The sequence below is a fragment of the Diuraphis noxia genome, unplaced genomic scaffold (genome assembly GCF_037042655.1).
Source record: "Diuraphis noxia isolate RWA-SAM2 unplaced genomic scaffold, SU_Dnox_SAM2 contig0003, whole genome shotgun sequence".
Classification (NCBI taxonomy): domain Eukaryota; kingdom Metazoa; phylum Arthropoda; class Insecta; order Hemiptera; family Aphididae; genus Diuraphis; species Diuraphis noxia.
Window position 1 is genome coordinate 79,497,831 of NW_028301713.1, and position 23,807 is coordinate 79,521,637.

The 23,807-nt window shown below is 26.9% G+C and overlaps 1 protein-coding gene across 7 annotated transcripts; it reads left to right on the forward strand.

Annotated features, from left to right (window-relative positions):
* The first annotated feature begins 7,670 nt into the window (after window positions 1-7,670).
* Window positions 7,671-18,853, forward strand: lark (RNA-binding protein lark). 7 transcript variants are annotated; one of them, XR_016190828.1, is made up of 12 exons: window positions 7,671-8,261; window positions 10,638-10,819; window positions 10,934-11,170; window positions 11,432-11,571; window positions 11,704-11,748; window positions 11,842-11,980; window positions 13,791-13,844; window positions 13,906-14,102; window positions 14,185-14,235; window positions 16,955-17,093; window positions 17,162-17,217; window positions 17,490-18,853. XR_016190828.1 is itself a non-coding variant. In XM_089222685.1 (10 exons), exons 1-10 carry the CDS (start codon window positions 8,180-8,182, stop codon window positions 17,509-17,511), a joined length of 1,149 nt encoding a protein of 382 aa, XP_089078811.1. In that variant the 5' UTR covers window positions 7,672-8,179; the 3' UTR covers window positions 17,512-18,853. The 7 variants fall into 7 exon arrangements, 4 of the variants coding, with proteins under 4 accessions (XP_089078811.1, XP_089078810.1, XP_015368028.1 ...); XR_016190827.1 differs by lacking the exon at window positions 17,162-17,217; XR_016190829.1 differs by lacking the exons at window positions 16,955-17,093; window positions 17,162-17,217 and having other exon boundaries at window positions 7,672-8,261; window positions 17,490-17,630; window positions 18,587-18,853.
* The last annotated feature ends 4,954 nt before the right edge of the window (window positions 18,854-23,807 follow it).

Genomic DNA, 23,807 nt, shown 5'->3' on the forward strand with positions numbered 1-23,807 from the left:
TTTGATTTCATTAAATAATTCCGAATACTCGGATACACTTTCAAAGCCTTAGAAATGATAAATCGTATCATTGAACTAACCTTTATTTAATATCACTGTTTTATCATTATAGTCATTGCTCAAATAATTGTGTTGGATACTTCTATTCCACGACTATAGTAAATGAAAGCGACATCCGCGTGTATCTTTATCTGAGGCCAAACATTTTTTACATGCAAAATGAATAACTTTCTCGAAATCTATTACAACACTGAAAGGTTATATTGTATTATAGTTTTGAAAACTAAATAGACAAATAGATTTTAAGCAATTAGTGTATAATACTGTATTTTTTTTCTGAGTGTAAACATATAACGAGTGGTGTATTTTAGCAGTTGTAAAAACCATGTATTGCAGTAAACATTAATTTAAAGTATTTAGGACAGTATGAAAATGTACCATCCATGAACAACCATTTTGATAATGCAAGAGCTTTTAAATTAGAAATGCAACCGAAACACAACAACTACTCTTTGTTAATTAATTTCACAAATGATATGGTTTTGGTAAAAAATAAAATTTCTGTGATATAATTGAAAAACGACAGATTAAGCTATACCTTTTTAACATGTACCTATAAAAATTCAGGCACAGTTTACATTACACATTTTTAGTATAGGTATATATAACGTGACCATAATTTTTTTCCTTCAAAGCGGGACACCTGTACATTTTAATAAGAAAACCATATAATTTTGCGTAAAATAACAATTTTTTTTATTGAATAAAAAACATTAATTGTTTATATGAAAAATGCGAATATTATATTAATCATAATAGTCTCCCAACAATTATGGATTTTAGTGTTTCACAGTTTATATAAAATAATATGTAGGTATACGTCATATACTGTTAACTGTATAGATACAGTCAGGGGCGTCATTTGAGGGGTGAAAAAATCATTTCATATATGTACCTACTTATTTTCTATACAATATTGTATTATTTTTTCAAGTTATCAAATCAATTAAGAATGCGTAAGTGTAAAATATAAGTTATATTTTTAACTTTTAAGGTTACGTGTAACCAACTAGCAGTATTACCCGATGTGACCGGTGAAATTAACTCTCGATAATTTGTTTTTTTTTTTTGGGGGGGGGGAGGGGAGTAATAATAATTATTTCCTAAGCTAGCAGGTGATTACTATTCCATCCATATATTTTAACTCTTTTATCTCGGGAGTATAACCACACGGAGTAAATATACAGTAAGATAAAAATAAAAATGTATACCTGACAAATGTTTAGGAATGAGGATTATTCCATTACGCGTACTTAGGTACAGTAATTACTAAATTATGGTTTTAGTAATTAGATATTGATAATTATTTTAATTTTTACCCAATTTTATACATATAACTAGCTTAGGTATTGTTATATTCTGTGGTATTACTTTGTGGCTAACGTTGCCCGGTGATAATTTAAACCGAGATGGGTAATCTTATTTTATTTGTGGTAGATTATAATAAGTAACTTATTTTCTAACGTAAGCCAATTGAAAACAGAAATAAACGAATATGACGTGGTAATGATTTTAATATTATTATTATTAGGTAAGCCTCTTTAAATTGCTGTTTCGATCTATCGCCCTAAAATTCCTTGAATCGCCCAAATCGGCCGAGTATTTAATTGCAAGCAGAAATAAATTATAATAAAATGTGAATTGCACCAATTGTGGGGTTGATAAAATGAGGTATAAACACTCTCCGAGTATTTATGAATTTATATTACTATTATTGAAAACGGTCCTGTAGTTTCTGCGTCTATAGAAAATAAGGAAACATAAAACTTTAATTTTCATATATTTAGATAGGTATACTATATTTTCTACGAAATAAATGAACATAAAACTTCGTTAAATAGTAAAAACAGAATATAAAACAAATAATTAAGCTCAGAAAAATTTACTTTTTAAATTATCTATAAATATATTCAAACATAAGGTTTATTCACGTCGAATATTTTTTTAATGTTCAATAAATAATAATATATACAACATTCATTCGAGTTATTTTTTAAATTTATCTATGTAGGTACACTGTTCAAATTTTTGATATTTTGATTAATAATCAAATTCAAAGTTTAATTTAGTTATAATTACATAAATATTTTTAAAAATTAATCTTTATAAACAGGATTGGATTGATAGATTAATAAATTTAGTACGTTAATGTTTTATACTTTTATAAAGCGCCAATCACTTTCTTTCGTTGTTCCGATTTAGGTAAGTACCTATCTAACTAATCAATATACGAAAAACGAGCATATTCATTTTGTATAGGGCGTGGGATATCCATATTTCCTGGTTATTAATTAGCTAAACATTAATAATTAGCTATACTAAATTATGATTAAGATACTTACATTTCGGTTAAGTCTTAAGTGGTATTTTCATGTTTATAGTAAGAGTTTAATCCGTGGGCGTATTAATCTCGTATTTTAAAACCTTGATTGTATATTAGGTGTTAATTTTAAACATTTATGATGATAAAATACTACCTATTTAAAAAAAACTATGGTCGAATTGATTTTATATTATTGAAGTTTGTTTTAAAGACATGACCCTAGTCCCTGATAATAAAATATTATTAAAACAAACTGCATATCCCTACCTATTACAATAAATTAATGCAGTTTGATGGTTGATGACTGGTGTACGAATATAAAAAAACGTTCCTCAGCAATCTGGTCTGGACATGAGCCAGTATAGTTGCACCTACAACAAAATGTGAATTTAAGGATCAGTATACCAATCGCGTCCTATATTTTACGGCTAGTAACATTGGTAACCCAATTACCTACGTAAACCATTTAGTTTTACCTTCAGCACATTCTGATAAATATTTTTTTATCCAATATAATATTATCAATATTGAATATTCATACATTAAAATATAAACTAGTATAATTTAAAATTGATAACTTTTATTATGTAGACCAGGAATAATTAGTGTACTAATGTGTGTGGTTAAACGAAATGGAATATGTAATCTGCACCACACTTTCAAGTTTCAACTTTAATCGTTGGAATTTACCATCAGATTTTAGATAAATTTACTAATATATCGCATCGGAAATACGATAATACCAGCTATAGCGCGTGCCGGATGTACATAACATTTTTGACTGTTGTGTTCTACTAATAATAAGTAGATACGAGATCGATTATGCCTAATTGGTTATCTTTTGTATAACAATATGTTATCTTTTGTTTATAATTATTATAATTTGACAACTGATTTTTAAATATTTTTAATATCCAAATTGTACTTAGCTGTTACGTGTCCTGATATACTTTTTTATACAATTATTTAAACTTTAAAAATATTGTTTAGTTATTTGAAAGTAGCCCAAATTACAATTTTTGAAATTGTATAAAATGGCGCAGATTACATAATACCCCTGTATTTAGTTTTAAGTAGCACAAATTACAAACTTAAACAGTGGCCTAAATTACAAAAAATAATTTCTAGATGTGTCACAAATTACATAAATATATTTTTTGGTGGGTTACTTTTGGGGCAAATTACATATGCCCATAATAATGAGTATAATGGATAGTATTACATTAGAATTCGATGATTAATATCGTTGTATACGAAAAACGATTCTGAGCGGAGACGGTTTGTTGGTCTATGATATTTTATATTACATAAATTATATTGTTATTATTATTACTTATTAGTTATTATTAATATGGTAGACGGTAAGTTGAATTAATATTATAATATGCAATTCTTTGTATACAATTCAATTGACGGATGTAATTTTCCAAAGTTTAAAAAAAAATTAAGTTTTGGTTCAAGTGTAACAAAAATAATATAATTCATCTAATAATTTCACTGAATTGTTATAAATATTAAACTATTTGTTTTGTGTAGTCTAATGTCTTGTTAAATTATAGTTAAAAATGATATGGTGTAATTTAATTTTAATGAATATAATATATTCCTTTCAATGCATTTAAACATTGAACATTAAGGGGAACCAAGGCAAAGTGATTTCTATATACTATAATATACTTAACATTATTTTATGATATATATGAAAAAATAGTATTGATTTTTAAGTATCCATATGGTATATCATATCGAATGCATATGTATTAATTGTAAATTGAAACAATTTAGTGGCTAGTTGGCACTTAAGTAAAAGTCAATGAGTAAATGATTAAATTATACTTTATTGAAAATTGCTGATGAAGTGATGACATTTTTTTAATAATTAATATCTACAAATTACATAATTATGTAACAAATTAAAATTTTTCCTAAATTCAGTTGTTTTTTAAATATTAAATTAACTAATTAATATTATGTTTTTTTGTACTAGATAGACAACAGCAACTATAAATTCAAAAAGCTTTCACAAAAGAAAAACTTCATATCTGTAAAAAAATAAAATTGTCAGTTTTCCATAATGGAAGAAGCTTTCACTGATAAAATGTATACTGCGTGGTACACATAGATGATGTATAGTCTTAACTGCCTTTTTCATACTTATCTTGTATTGTATCTGTACTGAGTATACTGCATGTCGCGTTTAATTTTAACCTGTAAATTACGCATTTGTGTCATCTACGGTAATGCATAAAATAAAACGTAACATTGTTTCATCCACTTGCTCAAATATAACGATAATCCATGACACGAGGCATTTTGGACAAGTTCAACTCACACCATAGATACTATATATCAATATTATTCAATACCAGTAATTATTTGAAAAACTAGTTTATGGTGATTTTTGAGTTCACGTTTGTATACTTGGTTCAAATAAAACTAGTTTTTTTATTTAGGCATAGTGCACTTTTTTGACTCCGGTAATATTAGTTATATTATACTACCTACTACCTAGTAACCTTATGACTATACGTTTAAAAAAAGTGTTGTTTATCTCTTTTTAGATAAAAAAAAATTATGGTTTGACCCTATTCTGATTAGTTTGATGGAAATTCTGTGTTAATGGTGAATACGGTGGTGGAATATTTCGGAGTCTGATACCATAATTTAGATTTTGGATTAAATACTAATTGCTAACTCAGCAATAGACTGTAAGCGGCCGCTCTAAAACTATATTCTAACGAATTGTATTACTATAATAATTGTGTTGTGAACTTGTGGACCATAAGTAAAATATAAAAATAATTTAATTATTCTGTTGGATTTCATAATTGATACACTATTAAATTATTAAAGTGCTTGTGTATTTTAAATTGTATTATTGTTATTTTAATTTATAAATGTATAGAATTTAAATACAGTATAATGATTAGAACTTCGAAAATAAAAGAAGAAATAAGTAGAGAAACGTGAGCGTAAACGAAACTATATAGTACCAATAAATAATAATAAAATTTTTAAAAGTATAAAAAGCAAATAGTTAAAAAAAATTTTAAATCTTGAGTGCACTAAACTGCATTAGTTTCTAGTCTAGTTTGTTATGGATATAATATTAACTATATTAAGATAGAATTCAATATTGTAAAAGCATCGTAAAAACATTGTAAAAATACTTGGTGTGTTGAAACAATTATATTAATACATTAAAAAAAATATAATTTGGATAGGTTTTTATAGTTTTCTTCTTATGACATTTGTTTTACCGTTTCTTCAATGAAAATTCTAACTTTAATTTATTATTTATAATTCGGATGAATTTATTTCAATGAAATATTTCAACAGGATACCTACATAACATATTTATCAAAATAATTTTAATATTATGTGAGAATGTTGTTAGAATAACAGGTTTTAAAAAACTAAAATTCAATCATTATAAGCAGTTTTCTCATTATAAATTATCATTTATCAAGCCAAAACATTTCTTGATATAGATAATATAATAACGGAAATTTTCCAAAGCTATTCGAATACCATATATTTTTCGATATTTACTTTATGGCTTTATGCATAATATCTAAATTAACAATTATCATTGTGGTACACAACATATTACATGTTAGGTACAATAGAATCGATAGATACATATAGGTGTTATAATATTGTTTTTTATTATCGTACAATTTTGAAAATAAATGTCATCAATTTCTTATAAATTGGATATATTTTAAACTGGAAAGGCAACTATTTTATGAATTTGGAAACTATTCCAATTTTGGACTGATGAATAAACAGAATAATTGGTTTATATATTGTAGGTGAATAACGTTAAAATAATGTAAAAATTATAACTGCACTCTGTTAAACTGTTAGCTAGTAATCTTGTATAAGTATAACCAATGTCCAATGATATTTTATATACAAATGTCAACAATTTAAATCTATGTTCCTAAATTTAGATGATAAAAAATGTCGGGAAATCTTAAATAATAATACTAAAAAAAATAATAATAATAGTAAGTTTTGATTATGAAAGGACCTCGGAAAGGACCGATGACTATGACATGTACCTAGGGGTCTTACATAGTTACATTATTGATGTATGTTTTGCGTGTATGGTATCACATTAGTTTTTGAATAAAAAAGACAAAAGCTTGACAATTTAATGTTATTATAGTAATTTAATATTTAATACTATAATACTAGGTATAAGGTTCCTTATATTTTTTTCACGCCCTGGTTAAAAAATATCAAAATTACATAATAACAATTTCAACATTTCACAAAATTCATTAAGATCACGTAAATTTGCAAATTTTTTCTGTAAAATTTATACACAATATATTTTTTTTAAATATTTGAATTGTTTATATTACTTTTTAGACTCAATAAAAAAAGCTTGAACATTTAATACAAGGTCCCACATCAAAACAGCTTTTATAGTAAGTTAAGGAATATATTAAAAATACATCTACTATGTGTTTTTTTTTTATAAGCAACCGAAGTTAAAATTTTGGCGAAATTCGCAAAATTACGAAATTGTTAAAATTATTTTCTAGATGAAAATTACATTTTCAAATGGCAATTTTACAATTTTAATAGTTTTGGGCATGGGTCCCCAATTTATAGTAGATTTTAATGCGATATAAAAATAAAGTACCAAAAGATTTTTAACTTGACTTTAAAATTGGTTCGGGATAATAAAAAATAAATAAATACAAAAAAAAAAAACATTACCAATCATAAGATGTGCAAACCCAAATATCACAAACTCACAAGCTCAATATTAGCTTAAATAAATACAAAACTTGATACATATTATTGTAATATTGTGTATTGTACTTATTTTTTCAAAAAGACGACCAACAGGGGTAACAATGATTGAAACCGAATGCCTAAGAAGTTGCCTATAAAATGTTCCTTATAATCATAAGGCCTATAATTTGCTTTAAAAATCAGAAAAATAATTTTTTACAAACATAAATGCATATTTATTTTAAGTATTGAAGTCCATAACTCTTATTTATCATTAAGTCATCACATTCATCATTCAGATCAGCTCAATATAAAATCTAGGCTGCAGCAGCAGCTCCAGCTCAATATGTTGTACCCACTACTCGCACGGATTTCATGGATGAAAAAAACGACGGAGGTAAGCGTTCGGTTGTTCCATGAGTGGGCAAAGACGTCGTGCAATTGCTCCCTCTCCCGGCGGCGTCGCGTCAGGCCATCGGCGGCTCATTGCGCTCCATGCACCAATAACACCGTCACTCACACAGTTACATACATTTACACAAATATACACAATTTATCGTGTACACACGCACTTGTACACACATACACATTAGCTTAGCTATTTTGTACACTCAACACTGACGTTTTATCCGAGAATTGGTTCTCCCCGACTCCCACCAGTCCCTCCACCCATCACCGTCGCATTCTCTTGTGTTCTATTCGTATTTCGTATGTTGACGACTTAACATTTTTTTTTATAGTTTGTTAGTGAATTTTTTTTCGTTTTTTGTCGCCGTTTACTTTTTGCTGTCCAGACACTTCGGTACATAACGTAAATTCGTTTTGGCCGCCGTAAGCACATCGCAACAACTACACTACAGCCACCGATCGACTGACGCCGCCGCCGATTCTGCTATTGCTGCTGCTGCTGCTGGTGCTGCTGCGTTCTGTCGTGTATCGTCCGTGTGTGGTGAGTGTATGACGTGGTGGCCCTTGAACGCACACGAAAATACTGTAATTAACAACGAAAACAACACTCGATCCACATCACAGTGTTGACGAGAAATGCGAGATTTTGACCACAAACGGGGCAGACAATTGGTTGACTGTACCACTGAAGAAGACACCGTTGCCGAGGAGACAGCCGGTCAGTATTATAAGCCACCGGATGTCCGCGACTCAGCATTGTCCCACATGCGCGATCGTTGTTAACGGAGTTACAATAATAAAGAGTTTGCGGTCTGCGTTTTAATTGTGCCACTGGCGTTTCTCAGTAAATTCCAGTAACAACCTGACCAAACTCGATAACCTCTGTTTCGTTTTATTCTTGTTATTCGAAATTCGTGATCAGATCATTTCAGTGTGTAAGAATAGTTTTTTAATTGATTAAACCCTAGTGTAAAATGTAAATGATTAAATGAATGTTAAATCTTTTGTGTATGTGATATCGCTCCCATCAATTAATAAGTAGTGAGTCATCAAACATCAAAACTGTATATCTATGTATACCTATGCATCTACTCAGTTTTTATTCACTTGATCACCTAAAAGTACCTATCTGTTTTCTGTTTTGCCTCAATGTGTTAGTTCATTCCCAAAGAGCAACGTTTCAAATAATTTTCAAATTTATTATGTAATGGGTAGATACTAGGTACTATTATTATATTATATTTATAGGTATTAAATAAATGCATTATCTGACATATTATCTATCTGTATATCATACCTATTTTACAATCAGTAATCTCTAGGTTTATTGAATACTGACAAAATCAAATAGGTAGACATGTACTACTCTAATTAGTGGGGGAATAGATTAGAAACTTGACATTTTGATAGTAAAATAATTATAGAGACAGTCACTCAAACATAGTTTTAAAAATTTATGATTTATATGAATATTACATATATATATATATATATATTATCTTGATGAAACATGTAAATTTGACAAAAATTTTAAATATGCTCTGATAGGTTCATTTCATACTATGTAAAATATTGAATAAATTATTGGTATGAGTTAGTTAGCACTAGTAGGTTAATACTACTTAAAAACACTTAGTTGTAGGTATCTTAATATTTTATGTAGGTACTGGTGTCTGGTATCAATAGGCATGAATATGGATAATACACCTCACAATTAATTTTACTTAAATTTCTGTATAAATTTTTTGTCATATTTGAACAAGTCTCTTAATTTTTTTCTTTCTATTATAAGTATGACTATAATCACTTCTGTAATTCCTATAAATATTATGGCTGGTAATTAGGTATATTGTACATGTTTTTCCTCTTCACAATAATGAAAATTTAAAATTAATTCAAATAAAAATACCTATTGTGTTGGTAGGTATAAAAGACTAATCATACTTAAATATGTACCTATGTTTACACATAACCAACAATCAATATTAAATGTCTAACAGATTAAGACTATTATTTGAGGACTTATCATCTAATAAATTGATGTTTTTCTTAGAAATATAAATAATTGTTTGCTAATTTTGTTTTGGTTTTATACTGATTCATTAGTTTAATTTTTTTGTGTTAGGTTGTATTAAACATGATTGGTAAATTTTTTTAAATTGTAAGTAATGCAAATATGAAGTCAACAATATTATCTTAATATTTATTATAATATAATCTTTCCATACATATTGACTCTAAAATCTAAGTGGGTTATAAACAATCTTGGAAAGACTGAAGCCCTCTCCCCAGTTATATTTATATAGACATGTTGTACATCTATCTTACCCATTAGTTTAAAACTTAACTATACTGATTAACTACTACAGTATTACCTATTGTAAACACATTTTTTGGATATAATATTATACTTTACTTAACACTTGTACCTACTTACTATACTATGTAAAAACAAAATCTATATATATTACAACTAGCTTACCATTATTATCCATCTGTTCACTCCCTACTTTCAGCTCCTTTTATATCGTATTGCCTAATGAAACAATTTGTTATTATAAACAATATTCTTAGCATCTGAATAACTACTCATTTTTTGAACTATTAAAATATTAAGAGGTATAACTAAATATTTCAGCTTTAAAAATGATTTTGGATTGAACTGATATTGTTGAGAGGTAAAATATTTACCTAAATCCAAATTTTGAGAAGATTTCAAGGTGTGTAGTATGAATTTAGTCAAAATTTCAAATTTTAAAAATTGAGAAAAATATTTTTATAAATGAACTCATACATTTTGAAATGTCAATTAACTTACACTAATAATACAAAATGAAATTTGAGTTAAAATTTAAAACAATTCAATGATGTAACTAATGATATTACATTATACTATGTATTCCAATAAAAATTAGCTCAAATATAAAATTATAAAATTGTATTTTATAAATTGTTATTTGAGTTCTCATTTTACCTTCTGAAAATCCAGATTTCAATCTAAGGTCATTAAGTTGAAAATTTCTATCGTGTGTCAACCACACTATATGCTAACTCTTTTTTAAGAAACATTAATAATATTTAATATGTTTTACAGCAAAAGAAAAAATGCCGTCCGACACCGAAAGTAACACAAGTTTTAACAACAGTAGTGTACGAACTTTTAAAATTTTCATTGGAAATCTTTCTGAAAAAACCACATCTAATGATATCAGACCACTATTTGAGAAGTATGGCAAAGTTGTTGAATGTGATGTAATGAAAAATTTTGGTTTCGTTGTAAGTATTTAAAAATTATATAACAGATTGTAAATATAAATAATCAATTTGCATACAAATACATAGTATAAATCTTTATTTTATTCATCCAAAAATTTGAATTTCCCAATTTAGCATATGGATGATGATAACAATGGCCGTGCAGCTATCAAAGCTTTGAATGGTACAATGGTTAATGATTTAGCCATGAAGGTTGAAGCTGCCACTAGTCGCCGTGGTCCCAATACCCCAACTACAAAAATTTTTGTTGGAAATTTGTCAGAAACTACAAAGGCCAATGAAGTACGAGAATTATTTGGGAGATACGGAACTGTTGTTGAATGTGACATTGTTAGAACTTATGGTTTTGTGGTAAGTGTTAATGTTCACATTTTTTTTTTTAAATTTTTTGTAATTGTTTTCTGGATTTCCAACAAAACTGATTATAGTGTGAATCAACTTAAAGATATTCTATACAATAAAATGTAGTTACTACCATTTTTGTTAAAATTCAGAAAAATAATTACATCAAATAAAAAAATAAAAACTCAAATTTAAAGAATAGAAATAATATCTTTTCCTTTGTGGGGATCATATCACAGTATCACTTTTTATTGACTTATTTAATTTTAGCATATTGATTCGACTGATGTAAGCAGACTCATAAAAGACTTAAACGGGCATATGTTAGATGGTCAACCAATCAAGGTGCAAATTTCAAACAGCCGTGTTCGCCAGAGACCTGGAATGGGCATGCCAGAGCAATGTTATAGGTATAAACTATTTATTAGTTTAGTTTAAAGAAAATGTGTTTAGAAGTAACTTGCTAGTCACATGTTTTGTTTGATATATAAAATAAAAATGAAATGAATTTCATTAAAAATGAAACGGGAAATTTTGTTCAGGTGCGGCAAGGGTGGCCATTGGTCTCGGGAGTGCAGTCGTGAAGGGTGAGCCTTACAACTTATTTCGCACATTGTTCTTTAACTCATAGCCATCATTTAAAAAAGTTGAAATTTGTATTTAAAACTATTCCTTTTTAGGTACGGATATGGAAGAGATGCTTTACCACCGCTTCCACCACCACGTGCGTTGCTTTATCCACCACCACCACCACCTTCATTTGTTCGTGATCGCATTCTTGGTTCTTATGGTACCGGCTTAAAAACTGATATGACTAGAGTAAGTACTTAGTATTAAATTATAAGTTGATACTGTTATATTGTGTTTTAATTTTGGCTCAAGAAGTACTTTTTCTTAAATTTTAAATTTGTGAACATGTATTAACAGCATTAAGATTTTAGATTTTTTGATAAGGAAAAATAATTTTTATCTTTGTAGAATTAAGCATTAATTCAGAGGTATTCAAAACTGTTTAATGTGGCATTGTAAATATGTTCAAGTCAAAGTATGGTAGATTAAATGTATATGTAATTATTACATTCATTTGTTTTTTGATGATTGGTTGATTTTTAATACTATAAATAAATAAACACAACCACTTACAATATTAGAAATAAAAAAATTATTTCAATATTGTCTTTTTCCTTAAAATTACCTAGAAGAATTAAATGAGATGTACAATTTTAAATACCTCTGTAATTTAGTTTTACATTTTATTCTATTGAATTCAATAGTTTTTGAATTTAACATTTTTTAATTATTTACTTAACACTTAACTATTAGGTATTACAACAATATAGTCGGTATATTATCATTATCAATCTTACAATAATTATCTAAGTTTTTGTTGTTGTTATTACTGAATACATAATATTAATAAAAAAGAAAAAACTATTATTAGTTATTACATATTCCAAAGTTAGAAATGTAACTACAGCCTACATCTGTTTCTGCCGGTATTCATGTACAATAAATTGAAAACTTACAGTTTTGCTGAAAATTTCAAGCTTTCAGCTCTTGATTTTTAACCTTAATTTAAATTTGAGACTACTTAATTAATCATGCACAAATTATTACATGTAAATATTTTTTTTATTGCTTGTAGAAAAAAAAATCACGGATCTAAAAATCTAATAGGACATTGATGCATTAATATTAACTCTGTATATTTCATTAATTTGTTTAAATATAAAAAAATATCATTAAAAGGGGTTCTTTTCGATTTAATAAATGTATTTACTTCAAACGGAGGGTGTTAGTGCAATAATCAGATAAGTCCACTTTTTTGAATTATTAATTAATCAGAAAATTTTTTTATTTGGTGACACTACTATTACTATAAAAAATACTTCTAGGTATTTCTGGTTAAAAAAATAATAATAAATACCCATCGTGAATGTCATTGATTGATGGCTTCTCACAACCCTTGTATTCATTTGTATTCATGTAATATATGCTAGGTTAGTATTTTGTTAATGTTAACTGTATATGTATGTATCTCTCATCTCATGTACTCATTGTGCTTCATAGGTACAGGTTGTATATTTCAAAGAAAGAAAAAAAAAAGGTATTTCTGGTTATTACTCCTAATGTTATTAGTCATGATATTCTACCTGGTGCAATAATCAAGTATAAAAACTTAGTTTTTTATTTACATGTATAAAATAATTTAATAAATTATAATGATTGTTTCAAAATGTTGGAAACACAAATAATTAAACAAAATAATAGTACTTAACTGACACAGCTGTATTGTGTACGTTGACCACATCAAGCAATTACCTCTGAAGAACATTTTTTCTTCTGTTATTAACTATGTATCTTAGCTTAATCTAGTTTCCAATATTGGTGGAATTAAATTATAATGATTATTGATCTACTAATATTTACTAGCTAAAAACTTGACTATAAATTTGGTTACTTATTGCATAATTAAAACATCTTTAGTTGAAATGTGTAAATCTAGTAGAGTTCTTCCTCTAAGTCATTTTTTTAGTTCATAGAAACCATAAATAATTAGGTCCAACTTGAAACTTAAGTTATATGTAAAGCTCAAAAATTGTATTTTATTCATTTTTTTATTTTATAGATGGATGATTACTCAATGTTATCACACTCTGATCTTGGTGGTCATATGTATGAAGTAAGCGTTTAAAAATATTTAATAATTTATCATTTATGCTGATTAATAATTTCAATTTTAGACTGAAGGCTTGTATGACCGTTACTATGATCGTAGCCTTATGCGAACAGCTGCTGATGGTTATGGCATGGATAGAAGAATGCCAAGAATGCCATCTAGTCGCGATTACTTACCATCATCCACACGTATTGGAACAACAATGCGTGACCAAGATTATGTATTCACACGCCGTTCACCATTGTCAAGCAGTCGTACATCGTTAGTATTAAAATTACAATATACATAGTATATTATCAAAATAATGTTAATGCTTGTAAAATATTTGATTTGATTTTTACAGTTCATCTCATGCATATGATGATTTCTCTAGGGATTCGTATGATGATCGCCGGTAAGTTTGTTTATGATTAAATCTACTTAAACTCTAAATAAAAATCTTCTTTGATGTTGAAATGAATACAGTTAAAAGAATTTATCATTTATAATTTATTTCAACCAGTGAACAAATAAATTAATACTCTTTTTAATATTACATTCTAAAATAAATAACAATAGTACATGATATAATATACTCTATTCCAAGTAAGAATAAACTGTTTCTTGCATGAAAACTGATCACCAAACAACTCGGCGCTTTCCTTTCAGATAGTTTTACCTTTGATAATCATGAATAGAGTTGAGTAATAGTTGACCTTGACAATCTATTGTTGTACCCATTTAGCATTTTTTGATGAAAAACCATGATTATTCAACATTTCTTTTGGTTTATTTTTGATTACACAATTAAATAATTAGGGGGGTGTTGTTACTAGGCGGATTAGGGTGTTGGTTGCAATGTGCAGCGTAACTGGTTCGAATCCCAGCCATGGGCAGCATCGCTTTCTAAGCAGTTCATGCTATCTGGAAAGTGAGGCTGCCGATGTGGCAAAAACCTACGGGTACTCATTCGAAATTCTGCCAAATAGGCGTCCAAATTAGGCCTTCATGCCTACTCCTGGACATAGTACCATACAGAAAAAAGAAAAAAAACCCAATAAAAAAAAGTTAAATTATTACTTTCGGTTGATCAATTTTTTTTTCTAAGATAAATTAATTTATTATAATATGACATACCTAATAATATAACTATTAATCAATTAATTACTCAGCTTTAATCATAGTTCATGTGTGAACCAAATAAATTATTGGTTTTTGGTTTATTCTTATATAGAATAGTGTTACAGATTATCAACATTAATTTTTAAATTTTTATTTATTATCTTTAAAAAAAACATAATTTCATTATTTATTATTAATAGTACCATAATTTATTTGTTTGTGAAGTAGGTGATAGTGTTTGCATAAAAAACATACAATATGCACTATTAACATTTTATCTCAAAATAATATTTTAAGTGATATGAATTTGTTATTATTTTTAACTTTTGAATGTACATTAAAAAAAATAGTATATTACTTACAAACTTTTTATTACTCACTACACTTCAACAACTTTCATATAGTGTTATTTATTAATTTGTTATACTTGTTTAATTTTATTGAAAAAAACAGTTAGTATATTATAGAAATTATATAATATTTTAGGATTCTTCAACGATATTAATATTTCAATTCAGTATCGATATTGCAAAACTTTTTTTGGAAACGTAGATATTCAATAATCTTAATGTATTGTACAATATATTAAATATTGAAATAAATTTTAAATTAATTGGCCCAGGCCATTAAGTATTTACTATTTAGGTGACAGAAAACTATCTGATTTGAATACCTAATATTGTGTCTAATATATTTAAAAATAATCTGTTTACTGGTCATAGGTCATAGCCCATAGGTATATCTATAAATCTTAGTAGGTATCATTATTAACTAAATAACTGTAGGTATATTAACTAAATTTTTTTTTAATAAAAAAAAAAAAAGCAATATTGATATTCAAAAATATATTGTTGAAAGAGCCTAATATATTATAATAAAAGTTCACTTTACTATTTTAAAATCATCAAAACTACTTTTTTATTCCCAAACAAGTTTTTCATTTTAATATATCTAAATATTAAACAATTTAGAATCATTATTATTTGTATTTATTTTTTTGTTGTTTTCAATAATAATTAAAAACAGTATGAACAAACTATAATACACTACTTCTCACTTTTTCCTTGAGATAAAAATGTTATAGCTTTTTGTATTCATTACTTAATGTTTACTTGAATAATTTAAATGTGCATGCTTATAAACCTTAATATTATTTTGTTTTTATTTGTGTGTGTGTAAGTATGTATGTATGTATGTATGTATGTATGTTTGTTTGTTTGTTTGTATTTATAAATGTATTTGGTTAATCCCCGATTATGTTTTTCTTTTTCCGTCAGAGTTTCGGGATCTCGCGGTTCGTCGCGTTACACGCCGTATTAAAAAAAACGTGTATATATTATCGTGCCGCCGCCGTATATTCGCGTCGCCGGATCGGATAACCGTACACTCACACATCGCCGACCGTCAACAATTTTTTATTTAAATCGGCTCAAGTTTTTAAGGAGCTAAAATTATATTTATGAAATCTTGATAAGATTATTTGTCTACATAGGTTTTTTTTTTTTAGGTTTAATTAAAAAGTATAATTTCTTAGTGTCACAAATTACAATTTTATTTTATTTATAGGTATTAGACATAAAAGGTTAAATTATCTGGGCTCTTAGATTATTTATATTGATTCATATTTTCTACTTTAGATGTATATAAAATAATTTTCTAGAATTATTTTAAGATTCATTGACTTATGTTTTTTTTTCTATATCACTATAATCACATCAATCATATATTAACAATTATTTCTGGAATTTCTGTTTGTCGAGTTATTAAACAAATTTTCTTTAGAAAATTAGAATGTAAGCCTTTATTCTTAAAGGTCATTACAGTTAGGTTAATGTATTAATTAAATTACTAAAATATATTAATATTGTAAGCCCAAATAATCTTATGACAACATTACATTGTAATTCTCATTGTAAAAAATTATATTAAAATAAAATTAAAATAAGTATAATAAATACCATCTAATTTTGTAGTCCCTGTATTCTCTTATATATTAGTTAAGTGTTTTTTAGTTTGACCGTTACAGCCGACCGATAACGTAGTTTGCCGAAAGCGTGATATTTCCGTACACTGTTCGATGCGTACAATGTTCCGAAGACTATTTGAACGAAGCCGGTGCGTTTGCGATTCGTGTAAAATACTCATTCTTAGGTAAACAAATATTAAATTAATTTAATTTGTTCGTCTGTGTGTAATTCAATATCATTGGATTTAAACAGGCCACTCATTTACCAATTTACCAAGAAAACTTGGTTGTTGTGGTTAAATCCGTGCGGTAAATATTTTATTTATTTTTTTGGGAATGGCCATTTTCAATCAGTAATTAATGATTGTACTACCAATCTTTTACAGTGACCATTTAAAATAATAATTATGACATCAAACATTTTGTATTTCATTGTTAAAACACAGAAAGTTATGTCATGTTAGAATATGAATTCATGTTAAAATTAAAAATATTTGAATAGTTTTTTGTAAAATGATTTAACTGTCATAATATTTATATTGGTTTTAAGCATTTTTAAGATGTTGGTTATTATGTTACAGAATATTATTAACATGTGGCTGAATGTGGATAACACTGACCAGTGACCATACTACAAAATCGTGCATTTTTAATACGAATAATTGTTGTGAATATCATCTTCTGACGTATATGATATTAGCTGTATTTAATGATTATCATTGGTTTGTTACTTATCATTATTTTTATAAGAGAATACTATATGCATGTGTTGTCTCTATCTTACAAATGTACAACACAGCAAATTTTAAGATCACAATGATTGAATGAGCCATTTTTACTCTTTTATTTTTCAAAGTTAAAGTAAATTGGCTTATTATAAAATTGAAAGTAAGATTAATATCCCTGATATCTCAAAGGCTTATTGGTTTTTAATTATGAAACATGTTATGAAAACTACATTTTATAATAGGTCAATCCAGTTTAATTCTATAAAATATTTGTAAAATGGATTATTGTGAGTGTAAAATTTACTATATTATATATTCTTTAAGAAAGAGAAACATATTTTGGAGATGGTGTTCTCGGTTAATTAGTCATTACATTTATTATTTTGACAATGTGGTGGTTTTATTATGTTATATTTTGTTATAAATTAATTTGCATACAATATTGGGGTAACAGTATTATTTAGAGAAATTTAAATAAGTTATTCAAGGATTATAAAGTTTCAGATTATTTATAATTAATTTTACAATTTTTGTAAAATGTAATGAATGTAATGAATAATGTAGTTTAAATGATTGATGTAATTGATATAATTACTGTTTTGAATATCATACATGGGTACCAACTATACTATTCCAAATAAGTATGACCAGTTTGGCGTATGCATACTGAGCTACCAAATCACATTCAGACTACCAAGATCTGTGAAAGAGTACTCTATGATTGGTCGCCGTTTGTTGTTTGTAGGTTTGAGGATACGCGGTGGCAACCAGTTTTCCTTGGTCGAGTGGTCATACTTATTTGGAATATAGTATAATACTGCAGAGTTAAATATTTAAACTAATAAGTAATAACTATCATATACTTGTGCAATGAAAAATGTAAAGTATCTTAATAATTCTAACCATCTGTTTTATACTTTGAAAAAATTGATTATGTTTATATTTTTCAGGGCTACTCTATTTTATGTATAGAGAACCAATGTTCAAGTGTTTTAAACCATGTTTAAAAATGATTCTTAGACATGTTTTTATACTTGAGAATATTGAGTTGATTGATTTTTCGCTCTGGAAAGTGGATTTGGTTTTAGTCATTTATAGATAAGTCATTAATGTCAATTGACATTCATAGTTATATCTATAATAATCTTAAAATGGGGAGCCAAATAAATTATCTCATGATATTTTGATATTTGAAATAAACATTAATAGTATACTCATCATTGTTAATTATTTATCCTTACATTTTATAATATTTATGTCATTTTATAATTTTATACTTGTTGTATTAATTTTATTTTAGATCTTAAGTAAAAATGATCTCTTATTAACTTAATATGACAGAATAATCCTATCCAATCATTAGTTATTTTCCCACAATGTGAGAAGGTCGGAAACTCAAAAATATTACTGATCAGGTGCATCATTCCGTACTTGTATATCTGAAAGTCTACAAACGTGTCATTAAAGGAGTTAATGCTTAGGCAATTATTTGGTTTCTTGTAGTTACTGCTCGTCTGTGTGTGGCAAATTATCATTAATATGTGTGTATTCCACACCAATCACTAGCATCATCCTTGGATTATTTTTCACACCTGCATGCACATGTCATTAATCATTAGATCAAAATATTTAACAATTCAATGAAATAAAATGATTATATATTATTTAAACGAGTTTACTTGATTTATTATTAACTGCTTGTTATAATAATAATATTATGACAAGTAGGTAAACAATTAAATTGTTACCTTTGTTTTTTTTTATAAAAAATAATTATTTTATTGCTTTTGTTACTACCAGTGCCTATTCTATAATAATAAATAATATTAAGCAAATAATACCTATTGTAAATTGATATTTTTAAGAAAAAAACTAAAAAAATACTTTACATGAAATTTACAATCTAGACCCTTCCAGTTTCAAGATGTTCCTTCTACTTATAATTCAAATCAGCTACAGGTAAAAAATCTAATTTTTTTATCAAAATAACTCTTAATGTTGAATATCAAAGCATTTATTTTTATAAAACGTGTTTAACATAGAAGTAAGAACTACAAAAGTCTATAAATTCATCGCATTCAACTACGCTTACGGCCTTAGTGCCTTACCCATTTCATTTGGCCTTTAAAATTGTTTATTTTGGGTACAAAATTATCATAATCCAGTCGTCTAGAATTTAAAATCTGAATTGATAATTTAATTCAGTCTTTAGTACTGTGAGGTGTACCTATGTACTTGAGTGTGGATTTGAATACGAAAAAATGTCAAATCCATCTCATCGTCTGTTTTCAGAATATGTGATCGCCTTGATATTTTCGTTTTTTTCAACGAAATTACGCACACACTATGTATACGATAAATCTTGTTGCCATTTGTCACTGGCGACGGCGAATGTCACGTTGACGATTCAGCCGTCTACTAGCAGGTACTGCAATATCAGTGATCTGCACCCTCAATGCGTGTGATGCATCTCACGTATATATTATATACCTATAGTTATATCGTTATATGCTTTATACATGAGTAGGGTATATTATGTAAAAAGATTTATAACGCACGTTAGTTTGTTCATTCCTTTATTTATTTTAATATAATGTAAAAGTAATCCATTAATTAGCAAACAATCCACATATTATCAACAACTCTAGAATATAAACTCAGACATAGATTATTTTTTTTAAGTGGGTAGGTGGATGTTGCTCTGCTGTACCCCTACTGCAGTATTGAGTGTAATGGATGGTGTTAAATTTGAATTCAATGATTATATTATATAATATTATTGTATACAAAAGAAGATTCTGAGGGGAGACGATTGTTTAGGTTAGGTTATTGGTACTATATATGTTAATTGTATTATTATTTCAACAAAAAAATAAAAAATGTAGGTACCTATAAAATAAATGTCTAACTAATCAAATCAGATTCATTATGTACCCGCCTCACTCAGTCATTCATAGCAGAAATACATTATTTATTTTAACGTATTTATGTATAACTTATAATTCATTGACGACATTAACTATTACAGATAGAATATAAAGTAGGTATACTCTTATAAATAATATTTTTAAATTAAAACTATAACTAAAATTGTTATTCTTGATTATTTAATATGTAATTTCATCCATATTTGAACTTCAAATAACTATAAAAAAAAAACTGTGTAGAAATAGTTTTTAGATTTTTTTTTTTACAGCCTAATCAAATACTAAAGTGGATCCTTGTTTTAAATTTTCAACCCTTAGCTAAAAAATTTAAACCTTTTATAAATTTTTAACAATTGAAGAATTTGTAAATTAAATAAATTTTGTCAAAATTCGAACTTTAAATGTGTTTAATATGTATTTTTAATATTTTCGAATTGCTATTATATCAACTTATGAAGAACTTTGTATTAAATTTTCAAGTTTTTTGACCCAATGAATAAAATTTTATTGCCATAATTAAAATAAAAAACAGAAAATTTCTAATGTCTATAAATAACTGAAAAATATTTAAAATAATTTGAAAATTTTATCAAGAAGTGTAGAAAATGCTAGTATAAACATTCAATGAAAATTTCATGTGTCGGAATTTTTTTTTAGAGTTGCACCAATATCTAAAAAAAATTGATTTTGCGTAAAACTTCCCGTTTTTCTTATTTTTTTTTTTTTTTTTTGTTTTTCACGGTGCTTTTGAAAACTACTGGAAATTTAATCTCCCCAATGCACCAACTGACCAACTAGATTAACTTACCAATCGGAAAAGCTACTGATGTTGAAAATCGAAGCATTATTTGAACAACTTATTGTGTACACACACACAAAAAAATCTACGACATTGTAAACTCAATAAGAAACTCAGAAACTAAAAAATAAATAATAAACCCAAAGTTATTTAGGCCTCCAAAGAGCTAAAAATATAATGAAAATCGTATGCTGCATATAAAATGTGAAAATAAACATTTGGTAAAAATTTAATGTAGGTACTACGATTGGTTTTTTTTAGTCACACCAAAAAAGCATAATCGTTATTTAATTTGACTAAGCGTAAGAATTTCCTGATTTTTAGTTATATCAAGTATAATTTGCACACAATTTGTTTTTATATATTGAAATTTGTCTAAAGCATGTATGATATATACATATATTATATACCCTATTTCATAGTATGTAAAAAGTTTCAAGGCATTTAGTTGGTTAGGTATTTTAAGAGAAATAGAAACAAAATTGTTTTGCTCATTTTTGCAGTGCATTTCACCGTTTAGGGTAGTTTTTGACCATGACTTAAAATTTGAATGATTAAAATAACGAATATACTTAAATTATCATTTCAACATAACTCACTTCTGTTCTGGGAAATTAGGAGTACCTATCCTTTAAATAATTTGTGGAAGTTTCTGTACTAAATGATAAATGAGGAATCATAGCTAAACACATAGAATAAATAAATTTGATGAAATACATATTTATTTGAAATTTCTAAATATGGTTTCTTAAAAAATCTATTTATTGATTAAGACCTTTTGACACATTTTCTCTTACAGGATGGATACTTGTTGTCATTGTTGATAGGCTTTCTATTTTTTTAAAACTACAAACATTTCCTGATATATTTTTGAACCCAAATTAAGCATTATAAATTTTTAAAAAACTATTATTATTTCATGAATATTTTTGCGTGTAAATTAATTAATTTGTTTACACAAATATAAATTGTTTAGTATCTGTGTTTTCTTTATTAAAACCAAAATAACCTACTTACTGAATTTGTTTATGTCTTTTTACCGTCCGATAAGCTGAGACTTTTTTTTTTATTTGAATATTTTTGCTTGCTTTACATTTTCTGATATTTTGCGTCAAAATAAAATAAATCAATGTGTTACAAATCGTAGTGAACTAGTGAAGTACGTACAAATTTGATACTGGACAAGACTACAAGAGTCGGTTATGGAAAGCAAGAGAAAATTTCAAGTCGTTAATTATTGTGATTCCCGGTTAATAATAAATAATAATAATAACACAATCCATAATAAGATTTCTATGTAATATAGTAATGCGCGGACTAATAGCACATACACATTATGAAATTTCTTTTACCGCGCGGTAAATGCGAAGTATTTGCTCACCCACACTAATACAAACTTACTCACTTACACACATACACGGTCAAGCGCCACCAATATATGTGAATTGAATTGCCTAAATTGTACTCCTAAATAAATGACCGGCACCGACTCCCTTGATAGACTCGGAATCATAACTACATATTTGTTTATTTCTGATCGCAATTGGTTCACGTTAAGTATTACTATAAACCGCAGATTTCAGTTTAATTTATTGGCAGGTAATTAATACCTATATATAACTATATTATTATATAATATACATAATATTACACATATACATATTAATATATTATACAAATGCTATTATAACTTTATAAGCTTACACATTAGACTTAGCCTATAGTCTTAGCTATACTGGCATAATACTGCTATATAATAAGGTACCTATAACACACTCGACAGGACTGATTATTGACAATTATTATGTAAAACGACGATAGTGAATCATTGAAAATTCGTTATACAGAGTGATTCTTTTAAGTGGGTACACTAATTATCTCGAAAAGTATTTACTTTTTTAAAAATATTTTTTTGCATGGTTTCAAGTTGTTAAAAAACCAATGTTTTTATTTAAGTATTTAAAGCTTAGATTGGCAGAGTAGTGTGGTACGGGGTTACCCCGAAAAATGTTTGTCCACTACTCCGCTTGTCTAAACTTTAAATACATATAACTCATAAACTACTCGTCCTAAATTCGAGTTTTATGAATCAAAATACTTAGAAAAATATTCTGCTTTGGAATATGAAATTAAAACTCTGTTATCATTCAAAAAAGTAAAAAAACTTAAAAAATGATAAGGATAAAAAATATAATTTTTTAATAAAAAAGTTGGTTTTTTAACAACTTTAAACCATGTAAAAAAGTAAATACTTTTCGAGATAATTAGTGTACCCACTTAAAAGAATCACCCTGTATATTTATAATATAACATAATATATGAAACGTATGAATTTGAATTTTGATTTAAATAAATAGGTACTTTTCAAGAATCCGTAAAAATCCAGTTAATATATAAATACATGTGCAGACTTGTATACGCTTAGTGACATACTGTTAGATATGA